Source organism: Athene noctua, chromosome 17 (assembly GCF_965140245.1).
Source record: "Athene noctua chromosome 17, bAthNoc1.hap1.1, whole genome shotgun sequence".
Lineage (NCBI taxonomy): Eukaryota > Metazoa > Chordata > Aves > Strigiformes > Strigidae > Athene > Athene noctua.
This window is the reverse complement of record NC_134053.1, coordinates 9,343,422-9,360,007: the sequence shown is the minus strand read 5'-3', so window position 1 is coordinate 9,360,007 and position 16,586 is coordinate 9,343,422. Positions and strand designations below refer to the sequence as shown.

The following is a 16,586-nucleotide window of genomic DNA, read 5'->3' as shown; positions in this document are numbered from 1 at the left end:
ATTTTAAATTATGTAATGAAATATCTAGACAACAGAAAGGGTTACTTTGCAGCCATAGTCTTTATCATACAAGTAAACAGTTGTGGGCAGGCAGAAGCAAGTTTGCTCCTCCCATGCTTCTAGCCTGAAGAATATGATTCAGCTCAAAGTTAGAAGTCCTTTAGCAGTGTTGTCATGGGATGCTGCTCAATCTGGTAAGTCTTGGCACTAATTTATGCTGCTAAACAGAAGCTGGGCTGATACCACCCACCAGTTCACAACTAGCTATAGTTAACTGCAAGGACATCTCCAAAGAATAACTGTATACTTACAGAACCAGGTCAGTGCAGAGAATAAGTTTTATGGTTTTAAGCTCTTTTCTCCACAACCCAGCAGTAAAAGAAACTCTCAGTTAATTTTAACTGTGGGTGGCATCAGGGATCGTGCGGACACAACCTGTCATGGCTTCACAACCAGCTTTCGACCAGACAGGAAACTGCTGTCAGTGAAGCTGTAGTGCAGAAGTGCTTATTTCATTCTTTGTTCTGCTTGATGTCTGGATTATAAGAAAATATTTGTTGAGCTAAAGCTCTGTTATACATGGAAGGAATACTTCAAAGTTATTCTGTATTGACATTGGGTACTATGCTATATTTCAGGGTCTTAGTTATGTTTTGTTTAGAGTTACTGAACCACTTTGATCTTCACCTACCTCTTTTTTCCACAATTCTTTACTCAATTCATCCACTAAAAAATTTTTATTCTTCTCTTTTCATGCTCTCAGGTAGTCCCTAATTCTTTCAAGGACCTGCCCCCTCATGTGACAAAGCCTGTTTTCAGTTCTTCAGCTCCTGTTTCTGTCACGTTTGATACAAGCCCTTTCTTTGAGTCTTAAAAAAGTTTCTAGGCTAGAGCTTCAAACACTCTCTGACTAGGTCTGAGTTTTGTAGTGAGAATACAGTAGAGAACTACTATCACATTGTGTTTGGGTTTTGGTTTTTCATATTATTTTCCTTTATGGTGCAATTTAGTTACAGCTTGATTATATTGTTTCCACCTTGAATGAAACAATATAGACAGTCAAGCCAAGAACAAGGTTTATTAGAATAAGCCTCTTTTATCTTAGAGCTGTTTGTAGCAGAATATTTTTCCACCTAGAAGCTATAGATATTCAAGTGTACTAATTATAATGTATTGATTGCACCTCCTTCTGTAGTTACTGTTAAGCAATTTGCTATATGTGCCTCCCCTCCCTCCAGCAGCACTCTATATTTAGTGCACATGCTTAGGTCTTGTTTCTACGACTTCTGCACTGGCTGTAGCATGCCACGTCTGAGCTGAAAAAAGAACTAAATCCCTTGGGCCAAATTAATTCCTGGAGTTGCTTGATTGAACACAGTGCATTTACACTGAGCACAGATTTGGCTCATACCTGACTTTGTTAGCATTCAGTGTGCTGTAACTAAGTAACAAGAGCACTGTCATTAGGGGACAGATTAATACCTTTCTACAAGGTTATTAGGCACTGAGCACCTTTAAGGAACGCAGAAATCTGTGAAAGGAGGAGTTGGGGAAAAGGACACCGCTCCTTTTAGAGTCTGTCTAACAGAACTGATAAGCTATTCCTGTGATGTGATCGAATGTGACTGAATACTGCAGGCTCTTGGACTCTTATTCTATAAAATCCACATCAGAGCAGCACAGGAAAAGATCGGAGGGACAGCTTCTGCTGTACTGAGAAAGGTACATATTTATATTTTCTTATTTCTCAGGCTTGACATGATTTGTTATCTTAGACAATGTCACTATTTTAAACAGTGGTGAATATGAAAGAAGCAGTGTTTTCCACGTTCTGACTGGTACTTATTGTCAGGAAGCCAGTCCGTGGGCAGCAACAGCTTTCACAGAGAAAGAGTAGGACATATTTGTGTGTAATGCATTTGTACTGTATTGTAAACCTTGACAGTTGAAAGAAGTGAGATGAGATAACCCTGACTAAATTGAAAATGTAATTTATGGCTATAAGTATGCTGGAATTTGGTACTCATTGGTATTCAAGAAAAAGCTGAATGCAACTCAAGCTTCGGTTCAGTCATATTTGACTGAATAGCTGCTTTTATAAATGTGTTGCCTGCAGCTGTATTTTATGGGAGTTTTCATTCTCAAGAGGGAGTTCTGCTACAGCAAAATGTCTGTGAAGAACAGACAAAAAGCTAGTACTTTTGCTTGCTAGCCCTGTTGCTGCTAATAGAGTATCTTTCCGATGCCCTTTATGGACATTCTTTACCTTTTGTCCTTTAAAAATAAACTCATATTTACTGATACTGTCAACCACGTCATATCGGTGATCTTCATAAACAACCTTTACTTCATCTCTGCACTTCAGCTTACTTCTTTTTCTGTTTATTCAGCCATGGACTCCTCTAACAAAGCTTTCAGGTTCAGAACCTTATGCATTTGCACAGCACTGCAGTATTTAAATGCAAAAGAAAAATTTCCTGATTTACAACTTTAGTTTGCATCAGTGGAAAAAGTTTAACCACATTAACACTGCAAACAATTTACCTGTCACTCAAGTTTAGCAATATTTCTCAGCAGCCTGCAGCTGGTATCAGGTTTATCTCTGCCAGTCCCACACTGTTGTCTTTCAGCATTCCTTCAGGGTCACTGGAATTAGAACTGACTGGGAATTTTCTGAAAAAACATAATTTTGGCAGCAGCAGTTGAAACCAGATCTTAGTGTGTGAGGCCATCCATACCAGTTTTGCTAAAACTCTCTCAGGAGAGATTTCTCAGAAAGCAATTTCTAGCTAAAGTAAGAAATACTTGGTGCTCAATCCGGCTACTTTTCAGGGGAGGGCATTTGCTCTGTTTCAGTTAGGCTGCTTCTTCCCATGCAGTGCTTTGGTTACCTGCTCTGCTGTGGTGGATCCCACCTTGCCTGGCCTGTTAGAGTTGTTAATTTCCATAGGAATAGGCCAACATTTCAGCAGCAAGTTCCTTCCTACTCTTTCAGATCCCTCAGTGGGTGTTCTCAGTACCAAGTTTCAGTCGTGCACTCTCCCTTGACTGAAAAGCAGCTTGTGGAGAGCAGAAAGCTGTGCTGGGAGACAGACAGATTTACACTAGATTAACTGGTAGCCTTGGAAGCAGGGCAGGAGCATGCAGTGGGGATTTGGGACACTGAGAATTCAGCCTTGATCTTTGTGATATAAAGAGAGACTGAAATAGGTCTGTCACAGGTGATGATGCTGAGGACAACTAGCCATTTTGGTCTTTTCCAACCCTTTTTCCCTACTGCCATTTGGGGCAAAATCATTCAATAGGAGCTTGTTTTACTCCTCTGGGGAACATGAAAAATCTCAGCTGAGACACCTTTTTACAGACCAGCTCCTAGTGTGCTGACAGGGCAGAGCACTTTCTACTTTTAGCAGTCTACTGCATCCCAGGTGGGATTTCTACAATTCAGCTGAGCTACACCAAACCCTGGCCTCAAATACTAGTAAAAATTGTTCCAACTCACCTGGAATTCTGGAGTGGAAATAAGGACTATTAGAAACAAATACTTCCTAGGGGTACCTGAAAGGATCTTCTTCCTGAAAAGCTGTCTTCTCAAGGCCTGGTAAAGTGCATTTCTTATCCTTGAAGAACTCCCACTCCAAGCTCTGGCTTTAACCATGCAGTGTGTTCACTAGGCCAGTCTGGATCAGAACACTACAGATCCACGGCCTGTGTGGCCAGTTTGTTCTAAACCCTGCTCTTCTTTATGGGGGATATAACCATTATAAAACATTTTTCTTTGGCTGATAGCACCAAATACCACTTAGGCAATGGCTACTGTGAAGGGACCTTTAAATGGGTAGCAATTATCCTAACTGAAATCTATCTGGGGAGAATGGATTTAAAGACTCTTATGAAGCTTAGTTAATGGGGCTCCCTAGTAGGCAATAGGCACTTTTCTGTTCTTTTCCTTTCATTCAGTAAGAAGAAACTTGTATTTGTTTCCTTTCAACTTGAGAGGAGGGAAAAAGACAAAAGGCTGGGGGGTGCATGGGTCAGCAATCATCAGAACTTTGCATTTATAGTAGTCTGAATTTTTGTGGTCATGATAGTGAAGCTAAATTGTAGTAATTTGAAAAAAAAACCAAAAAAACAACAAAAACCAAACAACTAGGAAAAGGGAAATTTAGATTTAATGAAAGAAATACTTAGTGAAAAATTATATAAAGTCTGTTCAGCTTGTTTTCATGATGTCACTGGAAAATCTGAATGTCAAACTCCCAGACTAAGTTTCCATTGAAATACACACTAATCACATTTGGCAATATACTGATTATTCTTCACAGTGTTGCACTCGTTTGAGAATACATAAACAATAAGAAAAGGAGGTAAAAAGATGGGGGGTTGACCTTTATAAGTTCTAAAATATGAAGCTGTTGAATTGTGTTCCTTGCAGCAACAGGATACCTACAATATGTTTGGCAGAAGTCAGTTTAGACTTTCTGAACAAAATACTCTGCCTTACTTGCTCTGGAAAAAGATCAAGAAAAGCAAAATGCCACAAAACAGAGATTGTCTCATTCAAGACAGCATAGGAAAAAGAGTCAGGAACTGAACTCCAAGTCATGGCACAGCACAGATCTCCTCTGGCCTAGTGCAGAGCAACAGACATTGTTAAAATATGTGTAGGAATGTGCTGACTCTTCTGCATTTATTTGCAATGCTTCTTAAACAGTTAACATATCCTTACTAATATGCAAATCCTCTGCATACTTTAGTGCACGAGATACTTAAAGATATAATTTCAGCAGAAGCTTTTAAAGAATTTGAATTTAAACCTTTTTAACCCTTTTCTAAAAATAGGGGGTATACCTACCTCCTTCACACAGGTACATGTATGGGGGTTTTAATTTTTCAATTTGTATGGACTTTGTAAAAAACCTCTAGAAAATTATTTGCATTATTACATTCCTCTCCCTGCAGACTTAGCAGCGGTCTCTCTGCAATAAGCTAGGCCCCGTTGTCCCCAGGCACTCTACTATTGTAGACCATTTCTATTATCCTCAATACCATCAGACTGATGGAAAGAGTCTTTTGTGAAAAAAGGTTGAATGGTATAAATTTACCAAGGACTCCCCATTCACCAACTTATGTGAGATAATAAAGTCTAAATTAGATTCTAAACCCTTTAGCATCAGAATGCTAAAGTACTGTCTGGATGCTTGGAGACTCATAATAAACTCTTAAACAACCAACCAGTACTTGGCAGTTAGATTAAATGCATGAAAAATTATAGCAAGATTGGGTGTAACATCATCTTTCCTCAAAGGTCTGATTTGTCAGTAGGCTGAAATCACTTAAAGTGTTTGAAGCACTGTTTGTCTCCACAGTTTCCCTGTTGTTCATAAATGCAAGAATAATAATGTCACATAGGCATTTGCTGTCTTGGTATCCCAAAATTGATCTATTTAGTCAATGCAGATAAAATCCCTTTGCCTTTCATCAGGTGTTATCCATATATCTATAGCAGGGACGTTTCTGACAAAGATTAATCCAGCTTTACAACACCCTGCAAGTTACGGAAGTATCAGTAACTTTAACACTCTCTTGTGGCAATAAAGATCTAGGTAAGACAGCTCACCCAACTCAGATCAGAAAAGTATTGCCAAACTGAGACTCAAACCTAAGTTCCCTGATTCAGGATCACAAAGTTTACTCTCATTCCAGTCTTGGAGAATAGCAGTCTAATGTCCATGCTGTCTTTGCAGAAGAGGTTTTTTTTGTAATTATGTTCACTACTTCATTTTCAGTACAAAGCAAAGCAGTATCAGTTTATCCAAGCTAAAATTGTAATGAGAAGTTCTCTAATTAGGTTTATAAGGATTCATCTTGATTAGAAAAATGTTCTATCCAGCAGTTTTCAGCCTCCCAAGTATTTTAATACCCGTCACCTCTTATTTTTGCTTCTGTAGGAAACGAGGTCTTGTTAATTACTTGTAATAAACTGATCCTCAGAATAGTTAAATAATCCAATTGGTATTTTTTTAACCCACTAAAGCATATGTACTTATTAAAACTCAGAGTATTTAAAGGTGCTTACTTTCATCGTGTTTATTTTTCTTCTCAGTAAATACCACTTTTTATCAGAGGGAGGTTGTTTTGGAATCTGATGAAAAAACAGTAACAATCAGGAGCTTAGATCAAATCTCCATACACCTTCCTCTAACAGTGTTGTGAGAACTTCATACAGTTTTTTATGAAACACTGAGAAAAGTCTCAATTTGAATTAATCTGGTTATTCAGAGTTAAAAATTGATGTTACCAATTGTTCTAATCCTTATTTTTTCACTTTGGGGAATTCTAAGACCAATTATTTTCTGAAGGTACTTGGAAAAATTTACCAGAGGGACTGAGAAATAGCATTACTGAAAGATCCTTATTGTAACCTTTGGTGAAATAGCTGGAATCGCCTGTACAATAATAAAGAACAGGATGTATTGTTTCGTGCTCCATCACATGGGCATTTTTATGTTTTTAGAAAAACTGGAGTTCATATAAGAATAGTAAGGGGTTAGTGAATCCCCTAACTTAACAACTATTGCTATAATAATAGATCCCTAAGTGTGAGCCAGTCTCTTGAGATTTCTTTTATAGCCATTAAAATGACTTAGGCATTTTATCTTCAAGGGCAGGTAAGCTGGGGCAGCAGATTCACACAATTTGTGTTTGATTCTCTCTTTGAAAGTATCTTTTTAAATCTCTGTAAGCTGAAACAGAGGTGCTCCCATTCAAATGCTGATTGTTTGATTATGGTTTGCATCAGGGGAAAACTGCTGAACTGCATTATCAAGTTATGATTTGTCTTATGAAACCTGCCAAAATGAGTAAGATTAGATGCATAAGAAAATAACCCAGTGCTTTAGAAAGACTCGTCAGTAGTTTGACAGGTTTGGGCATGAAATTTTAATATGTTTTCTTTTAAACCCTGTCTTCTCAAAAACAGATTTACTGATACGTGTTATTCATTCCTTTCCATAATGTTATCCCTCCGGTTTTCTGTTTATTCTGTTGCTGAATTTTTCATTTTGCCTACTGTTTTCTACTTTAAATTTTAGCTTTCAAAGAGAAGGCTCACTTTATTATGGTGTTTCTAATGCACAGAAGAGGTTGAAGTGCTAACCTGTGTATTTGGAACCCCAGTAAAAGCATTAAATAATAAGAGCAACTGCCTTGTAATAAGTGGTTATGGGAAACTTGACTATGTGCAAGTTCAGTTTTATCGCATATTTAATGAATCTTATGAATCCACATTAAAGCTAAAATTACCGTTGCATTTTCTAAAGCTGTCATAACATGACTGTCTCTTTGGTAGTGGTAGTTTTAAATGGGTTGAATTATGCACTTAATTTTCATTTCAAATATTTTCCAGCTAAGAATATGAAAGCAATTACCTATTTTGGTACAGTTTTTTTTTCCCTCTGGGTGCATGACCATCACCAATGTATCTTGCTCTTGTCAGGCTGCTTTTACTGCTATCACTAAATTTATTTTCACATTTAAGAAGACAGAAATTAAGAGGGACAAGCTTTGAAAAAGAAACTGTTTTAAAAAAAAAAAAAAAAGAAAGGAAAAGAAACCCAAGATATGTTTTGCTCCTTTTAAAAGTTACCTTCTCTGGAAAGTGGTTTTCAGGATAATTGCCTCCTAAAGGAGCTCTGCTAAGAACAACCCATATTGCCAGTCTGTGTAGCCACTGGGGTGTTACACAGCAATAATAATAATAATAATAATAATAAAAATAATAAATAACAACAACAACCACCCAATAGTTGAAAAACGTTCCTCGATATAGTAAAAACAAGTGAACTTGTTTAGGAAGGGAAAAAACCAGTATGTACTATATAGGTTGCTACCTGTGAGTAACCTCCGAGGATCTGTGGAGGCAGGTGGGCTCTGCTGTTATATATGGTTGCATTCCTGTGGGACTCAGAAGTGTGAAGGTCTAACTGGGGCACTGTAAGAAATGCATCCCTCTGAGCACTGGATCATAGGAAGGGTCAAGCTGAATTGCTTGCTTAAGTTTTAGATCTAAGACCATCCACAAATAACACACATTTAAGGTTAAATTTATAACTTTTTTTTGTCTTCTTGACAAAGATGTTACACAAAACATGTAAACACACCAGTGGTAACAGCCACTCACCAGTCTAGATTGGAAGAGACACAAAGATAAATTCAGATCAGTATTTTGCCTTAAGAAGGGATTCTTGGGTGAACTTGAAGTGATAAGATTTCAGAGGTGAAGATCCAAAATTTGTCTCCCAGGTGGCCCAGCATAACTATCAGATGTTGCCCTTCCAGACAAGCTAAAGGGCTGCCAGCCTGTTCATGCTTTTGTATAAGGAATGACTAAAAGAGATAGAAGGCTATGGCTATATACCTGGTCCAGAAGCAAATCCCAATTTACACCTTTTTGTCAAGCTAGTTGCATCTTGGTAGCAGAATGTCACACTGCAGTACCTGTCTTAATTCTTTAAAAGGGTACTGCTGTCCAAGTAATGATGAGGGTGAAGTATTTGTTTGTTCGAGATCAGCAGCATTTACTAAAAATCAGCAGGCCTAATCCAAGTTGAGTGCTTTTCTCTGGCTAACAGAGACACATTAAAAAATAGCATTTCATAGGCTGCAGGCAATTAAGAAGCTGTCCTTCTTTAATACATGGGCTTTTGAGCATGTGATATCTTGTAATTCTGGTGTATAAAGCCTGTAGCAGTGTGGGAAAATAAGACAATGGAAATCTGGTTTGCTGGCATACCCTTCCATGCCTGGGAAGCAATGGGAAAATGGAGGGGCAGGATTTACTGTCAAGCAGGTCCTTTTTGTTAAAGTGTAAAAAGAAGTCTTCACAGTCTGTTCCCTGTCTGAAAAAGAAGGCTCAGAATTCCTGCAGGACAGGGAGTGGGGCTCAGTTAGCCTACAGATGCTATCTCTTTTTGTTTTGAGAAATCTTACCAAATGGGCTTACATTTATACTAAGCAATAAAGGAGGAAAGCTGCTCCTCAAAAGTATACAACCTAGTTCATCCTGCAGCTATCATCCATTCTTGCTGTCTGACAGGTCTTTGAAGGGCAGCCCCAAACACATTGGCAGAATGTCATAGTGCCAAAGCAACAGCCTTTGTGGCTGTGGCAGGTTGTACTCAGAGGATGCCATTGTAACCAGAGGATTATGTCTGGCAGTAGTCTGAAATAATTCTGAATGCCAACAGCCTTCAGTTCTAGAGGTACCTGAATATGGTTGGACTGCCACCAGGTGAGTCACTGGTATGCAGGACTCATGCGGTTTCCCTTGTCCAGAGGTGGGAAGTTTAGATACCTGCTGGCATCAGTAAATGGTTTCTGGGCTCCATCCATTCATTGCAGTTCAGAGCAAATATCCCTCAACTGTGTCAGTAATCCAAATCCATCAACAATGACCATATAATCAACTAATCCATGAAAGCCAAGTGAAGACAAGCCAAGTGAAGCTAGAGAGATATTTTCATAGCGAAATCCAATAATGTGGAACATCTTCATGTAGAAGAAATAGAAAAAGCAGAAGTCCCATCTGGAAGGTGCAGGACAACTGGGCCTGATCTGTAGAACTACTAGTGCATAGAAAAGAGGAAAAACTGGCATCCAGGCCTTCATGATCCTATTGAGGTAAAGAAGCAAGTTCTTATTAGCTAGGAAACAAAATCTGGAAGGCCCAAGAAGCAAGATTTTCATGTGCTAATGATGCTGGTGAGTCCTGAAGGGAAATGTTTCAGGTCAGACTTTGCAAGGAAAGCATTAAAGGTAAACATTAACAGTGGTGACTCCTTAAAAGCAAGAGAAATAGACTTTTAACTTCTCCAAACAAATCATACTTGCTGTGCGACTAAGATAAGTGGATGGGTGAACAAACATCAGCTGTACTGCAGGTTGAGCATATCTCCATGGAAACTCAGTTATCTTCTGAACTCAAAATGTGTCCTACATGATTCAAAATTCAAAGCAGTGGGCTAGATTTTTCTCATGTGTAATGTGTATGTGCTAAGTCCCACTATAGAATGGAAGTCTAACTACCCATAAAATTTAGAACTTTTTCTGGGACAATTTTGTGGGAAACAAACAAAAAGGGGAAGCAAGAACAGGTAGGAAGAGATCTGGGGGAATATTTGGCTAATCATATAGCCCCTTTTCCTCTGGTCTTGGGCAACTTGGCAAAATTTCTGAGGATGGTGTAGCTCCTGTTGGGGCAATGGTTTTCCTGAACTCCGGGTAGGTGAAACATTAATACAAGTGCAAGTGGAAGCTGTTCACCATTTCTGGAAGAGAGACAATATAAACAGTCAGAGACTAGAAAGAGTTGAATGTCATGCTCTTTAAAAATAACAGTTCAAAAAGTAGTGTGACTCAAGCCATCCTGCTGAGATTAAGCAAGCGATTCTGAATCCTTTAGACCTGTGTTCAAACGCTTAATTAGACTTAAAGAACAAATGAACTTGGCATTCATTCATCCCAATACTAATTGGAGCACATTTCAGCCTGTGCTCTCCTCCCAGTGAGCAGCTGTCAACCCCTGCTTGTGGGAAGCAGATGTGGAAAAGTGGAGGTGCTATAAGCTCCATCATCAGAAATGAGTTGTGTTTTGGGTTGTACAAGAGGAACTTCATATGCAGAGAACCCTTCGGCAAATTATAACCCTTAGTTTGGCACCTTCTCAAAGGCTAAATCAATTCCTTAATTTTAAGAACCCTTTCTTTATCAGATCTTTTGTGCTGTGACTCCTGCATGGAAGCAAATTCACCTTGCTGTATACTGGCTTGTCTGATATTCATCAGAGTAAAAGGCTTTGATGGGATTTATTGCTTGAGCTGTATAGGGTGACATGCATCCTATCTGCTGAGCTTTATGTTCATATGCCCTAAACTCTCAAACAGAAGCACACACCACCCATGCTGCACACACATAGGCACCTGCCAGCTACGACACTGAATTTCAGGGGGACAATAGGCACAATCCAGTCAGATAATTTGAGCTGGCCCATCAGAGAATTACAATGTGGCCTTTTGTTACATCTATTCCGTTTCATGAGCCAGAACTCTTCTCTGATTCAGGGATTCAGTTTTACAATTTTATAATCAGTGAGAAAACATCCCTACTTTATAAAAGGAAATTTATCTTTTCTTCTTAAAAGTATCAGACTGATGGCTCATGTCAAAGGTTTTATAAGCAGGCAAAAGGCTACTATCTTCTGTAAACCATTCCACCTGGGTACCTCTGCTACAGGCTCTGACAGGAGGGAGGCATGTCACGTCCAGTGGAAACATCAAGCTCAGCTTGTCTGCAGAAGGGCAGGTGCTAGCAAAGAGGTAGTAACTTAGGACCTGCAGACCGATTTGAAACTTACCCAAATGCCCAGTTTCTGCTGATACTGTGCTCAAAATTGAAGGGTGAGATAGTCCATATTTTCTTACCAAGGTCAGTTTAGAAGTTGCCCAGTGCTCATAAATTAGGAGAGTGGGATCACATGCAGGCTCTAATTAAGATTTTAAAGATGGTTAGGGAAGATGGATAGAAGATTTGAAAAATGGTTAGAACAGCTTTGATGCTGTGAGGCTCCTTATGCAGTGGCATGCTTGAAGCCAGAACTGAGCAGCTGTGTGGGGGAAGGGAGCAGAGCATTAAATAAAGCTACTTGTTGACTGCCTGGAATATTGGCTTCTAAAGGGAGTGCCACAGAGCACCATCCATTACCAAGTAACAGAGAGTCATTTTCAGATACTCTGGACAATATCAAAATTAAACTCTGTGTGTTCCTGTTCAGAATGGTTGGTTGTGGGTTATTCAGCTTAATATTTACAAAAAGAATAGCTCTCTCCCGTGCCACCTTAACCCTGGGCTGTTTTTCTCTTTCATTCCAGATGCTGGAGAGCTCTTCACTCCTTTTGTTCATTGTCTTCGTCCTGCTTTTCATTTTGCTGCTCTTTGTGGTGCTCATCAGGAAAAACGGCACTGCTGCCCTTATCTGGAATGAAATAATCCGGGAAAAAATAACCAATTTCATCATGAATCAGAGCAAAGAACAGAGGATTTTAAATTTTGTGCTGCAGAATGCAGTCCGAGGAGACCCCTGTAGTGTGCTGGACACTATAGATAAGTACTGCTCCCAGAAAGAGTGGGCCATGAATGTGGGCAATGAGAAAGGTAATTGCGGCAGGGATCAGCACTTGAAAGATCTTTCAAGACTAGTAGTACAGTCTTACTGTATTCACATGGTAACTTCCAGCTGCTGCTGTTGCAAAAAAAATCCACAACAGCTTGAGGTCAGCAGGGTTGTTCTGTAAACAGTAATGCATGATTGTGCAGATATGTTTGCAGAGGGGTATCAGTGAGTAATTCAGGAAGTCAGAGGACCAAATCTGAGTTTGCATGTTGTGTACATTGCACGTGTGTAAGCAGAGGGTGACAATTTGTGGGAAAAAAATCTTGGGTTGCATTATACCTCAGTTGCTACAGAGTGTGGCCTTAAGGCATAATTCATTATGTTAAATACTTTCAGATCCTGAACTGAAAGATAGTAAATTGGAAAAAAAAAAAAAAAAAAGTATTTTAAACTATGAATTTTGTATATGCAAGCATAAGTTATAAACACTGTTGAGAAATCCTACCTGTGTAGTACACAAAAGCAACTCTCAGACACTGTTGGTACTTAGCTAGTAAATCATCTTTTTCTTGGCTCCTAAAGGAAAATACATGGACAAAACATTTTTTTCTTAGCTGCAGGTAATGACAGTCTTTTCAAAAAACTGTAATGGCAAAACATTAACATGCTCCCTTATGAATTAGACACAAAAGTACCTCTTGCTGGGAAATTGTACAGGAAATTTGCTTAGTCTGGCATTAACATAGCTAATGAAATACAACTGTAAGCACTGTAATAAAAAATGCTTCTCTGTCATGGGTACATTTTGTGAAACTAGCTCCTTTGCACACCAGGATTGGGTATTTAGGGCAGAAGAACAGTAGGTGGTGGCTGAGTAGGAATTTTTAAAGCTCTAAATTTTGATCATTTGGGATTATATTCTTAAAACTTTCACTCTAGTTTAGTTGTGACAAAGATGACCTTTCCTCAGGTAAGGGCTATCAAAGTGAATTCATCTTTAGTTCCTAAGATTTAGAGAGTAACTGCATGATCTCAAGATGCAAGCATCATCATCCCACTATTCATAAATGAATGACACCCAGGAAAATACCATGTAATGAAATGTATATGTACACTGAAAAATTCCATGGCTCAGTGTAAAAATGTTTCAAGTACTTTTTCAGATTAGTTATTCAGTTTCTAGCCATATGAGTAAGAGGACACACTTTTCTCACAAATAAATCCTTTTCTTCAGAAGTACTGAATACAGTACACTGTCACTTCTTTTGGGAAACATTTTTTTGTTGTTAACAATTGACTAATGTTTTCCATCTCACAAAGTCGCCTAGTGAATCCAAATATTTTGCAACTTTATAACTACACTTCTATTTTTCCCTTTAAAAACAAGTATTTAGGATAAGAAATTTTGTACCAAACTACTGCATGTAACATTTGCAACAAATATGAGCACTCAAAATTCAGGAGTTTTACATTGCACAAATATGGCCAGTTTCTGCAATAAGTTCTTGGAAAAAAACACTGCATTTTTCCCTTCTAACACTATACATATTTGACTTAATTCAGGCCCTTCCTTACTCAGAAATTGTGAAACTAAGTAAGATTTTTTTAGCTGAAAGTTTGAATTTTTAAACTTAGAATGTCCATGGTCATCTTGGTGACCACTAAGCCAATTTGCAAAGGATGCAATATATAATTTGAAATCAACCCTTAATTTTTTAATTTCCTGAGCAACTGAGTACACGGACTTTGTCAGTTTCTTGTCACTAACTTACTCTTCTGTATGTGAACCAGTTTAATTTCATCAAAAGTTAACCTATTTCCATTTATTCAGGTTTAATTCTAGACAAGACAGTGGAAGAGGCCAATCCATCAGTTGCACTGGAGCTGGGAACATACTGTGGCTACTCAGCAGTTAGGATTGCTCGGCTCCTGAAGGCAGGAGCTCATCTTCTCACTGTGGAGTTCAACCCAGAATTTGCTGCTATAGCTAAACAGATGATTGAGTTTGCTGGAGTACAAGATAAGGTAAACACCACCATTTGTCTCTGGTTGGTATGAAGAAGCAGTGCATGGAGAGTGGGACTTTATCCATAAAACCAATAATAGGTTTAAGTTTGTTTTTTACTTGTCGAGCAAGTATGACATCCTAAGTGGGAACATGCAGAGTTAACCATTGGGCTTGGTAGCAGGGAAAAGCTACCAGTGTCCATGCAGAGGACCAAGGCCATCTGCTCTTTTGTATATACAGTGCAAGTGAGCTAAATTTGTTAGCATCAGTCAGGAGTCTGAGTACGATGCATGCCCAGCTGAGAGTCAGGGTAGAGTTTGAGGCTTGTCAAGATGTGTGTGTGTGACCAAAACAATCAGGGCTGTTCTCCAAAGTTCTTCACTGTGTGAGGCAGGATGAAGATTCAGAGGGGCAAGACCAGAAACAGATACATCTGTATCTCCTTAACATTTTGAAAGCATTTAGACTTCATCTTCCAGTTTGGCCTCTTCATTATTCTCTGGTTAGTACACTAGACAGGCCATTTGCTGAGAGCTATTTTCAAAGCCCATAGTGACTGTAAGAATAATATAGACCCGGAGGGAGGCTCCAGAGTCAGTTATTTCACTTACTGTGGTCATAGGACATCAGTGCACACAGCTCTTTTAATAAAATAACTAACCACTATGGCAAAACTGGTTAGGTTTACTGCTGTTATTGAACTGCAAGACTGCCCCACAGATTCCTGCTCCTGTTAATCAGGAGCCTTTCTATTATTTCCATCTGACATTTATTCATAGACATTTTGTATTAATTTTTTTCTTGCACCCACAGCCCTTACTAATCTGACTAGCTCTGTGCCTAATTACAGTCCCTGACCTCTCACAGCAGTACAGCTAAGGACTTCACTGTTACCTCCCAAAAGCTAGACTAGAAGATTGGTTTTCTTTATTTAAACTAAAAGGTTCAAATCAGTGTCAAGACTGAGTAGAACAGAAAACTGAGCCATAGTGTCATTTGTTTCAAAAGCTCACAAGAAGCAGCTGCATTATGTGCAATAGACTTCAGATGAGATGTACTTGCCCAAATTAGTTGGTCACAATATGTATACCCAAATTTTGTGCAGCCTGAGGTGCCTTGACTCTCTGTACAGTTGGTTGAGATGCAGGTATTTCCAGTCTATAATCTATCTCAGTCCAAGGCAGACATCTATATCAGGCCAGGGGATTCATGCCTGAGAAGTGCCTGTCTGTTCGACTAGACAACTCACTTCAATGTAGATGATAAAACTAGAGGAAATAAATCCCACCATGAGATCACTAATGCGTTTCTTAACTTCTTGAAGAGAAACTGAAGTACTAGTGACATCTAAAATTGCATTTTCCCCATCTGATTTAATCTCCTGATCGGCTATGAGTCATAAACCAGATTTCCTTACCACTTTTTCCCTCCACTCACAGTAAATGGTGCTTGCTTAACAAATCAATGAGCAGCAGCTTCTTTCAGTTTAGCAGTACTTATGCCAATAAACCTGTGAGGAAGATGTAATAGCCTCTGTCCTGCCTCCTCCCTCTACTGGCCATATCAGTTTCACATACTGTAGCCTCCGATGTTATGCTAAACTAACCTGTTCTCTATTTTTTGCTTCCCTTGGACTACAAGATTCAACTGAGATGTAACTCAAAAAGTAATTAGAAGTACTGTTTTCAACAGGAGATTCCATGTTTCCAGTAAAGGAGCACATAATCCAACAGAAACAACAGGTCACTTTTTCTCCTATTATTAAAAAAACCCCACCCAAACCCATATTTTAGAACATAACTGAGTTGGTTTGTCAAAAAGAAAAAAAGTACACGATCTAAATGTATGAAATAATTCAACTGAGGCAATATTGAGCTATAAACAGGATCGCTGATGTTTGGCCACAATTTAAAATGAGCTAGAGGCACATGTGTTTTCTTAATGGTTCACAATTCATCAGATGGATTTGCATTTCAGGTAAAACTCCTAGAAGGCCCTTCAGAGGAAATTATTCCCCAGTTGAAGAAAAAATACGAAGTGGATACTCTGGATTTTGTCTTCCTGGACCACTGGAAAGACAGATACACACCAGACACCATCCTGCTTCAGGTCAGTTTGCAAAATTCCAGCCTTTAAAGTAGCAAATGCCTTAATGTCTGTGAGGCCTATATTCTTTATGAATGACCTCATCCTCTGTAACATGAATGGCAACCAAAATAGCAACCTTACAAGAAAAGAGGATTTGGGGGACAGGATCCCAAACTTATGTCAAAGAAAACTGCTGATACTACATAGCTCAGGACTTGGCAAATACTGTTGAGCCATTTTGTTTCCAGAACAAATGGGCCTGTGTAGAAATCCCAGCTCAGGGAGTGCATGGTCTGGGTCTTACACTTGCTAGAAGGAGTG

At 38.9% G+C, this 16,586-nt stretch overlaps 1 protein-coding gene across 3 annotated transcripts in view; it reads left to right on the top strand.

Moving 5' to 3' along the window:
• The window catches only part of COMT (catechol-O-methyltransferase), a 28,375-nt gene that overhangs the window by 5,928 nt on the left and 5,861 nt on the right, over window positions 1-16,586 (top strand). Inside the window, exons 1-4 of one of the 3 annotated variants that reach the window (XM_074921602.1) lie at window positions 127-194; window positions 11,928-12,210; window positions 14,001-14,194; window positions 16,155-16,286. In XM_074921602.1, coding sequence (XP_074777703.1) covers window positions 180-194; window positions 11,928-12,210; window positions 14,001-14,194; window positions 16,155-16,286 — 624 coding nt within the window. In that variant the 5' untranslated portion in view covers window positions 127-179. Of the gene's footprint in view, window positions 1-126; window positions 195-1,354; window positions 1,723-11,927; window positions 12,211-14,000; window positions 14,195-16,154; window positions 16,287-16,586 lie in introns of those variants that run through there. The other 2 variants (XM_074921603.1, XM_074921604.1) reach the window with 2 other exon arrangements.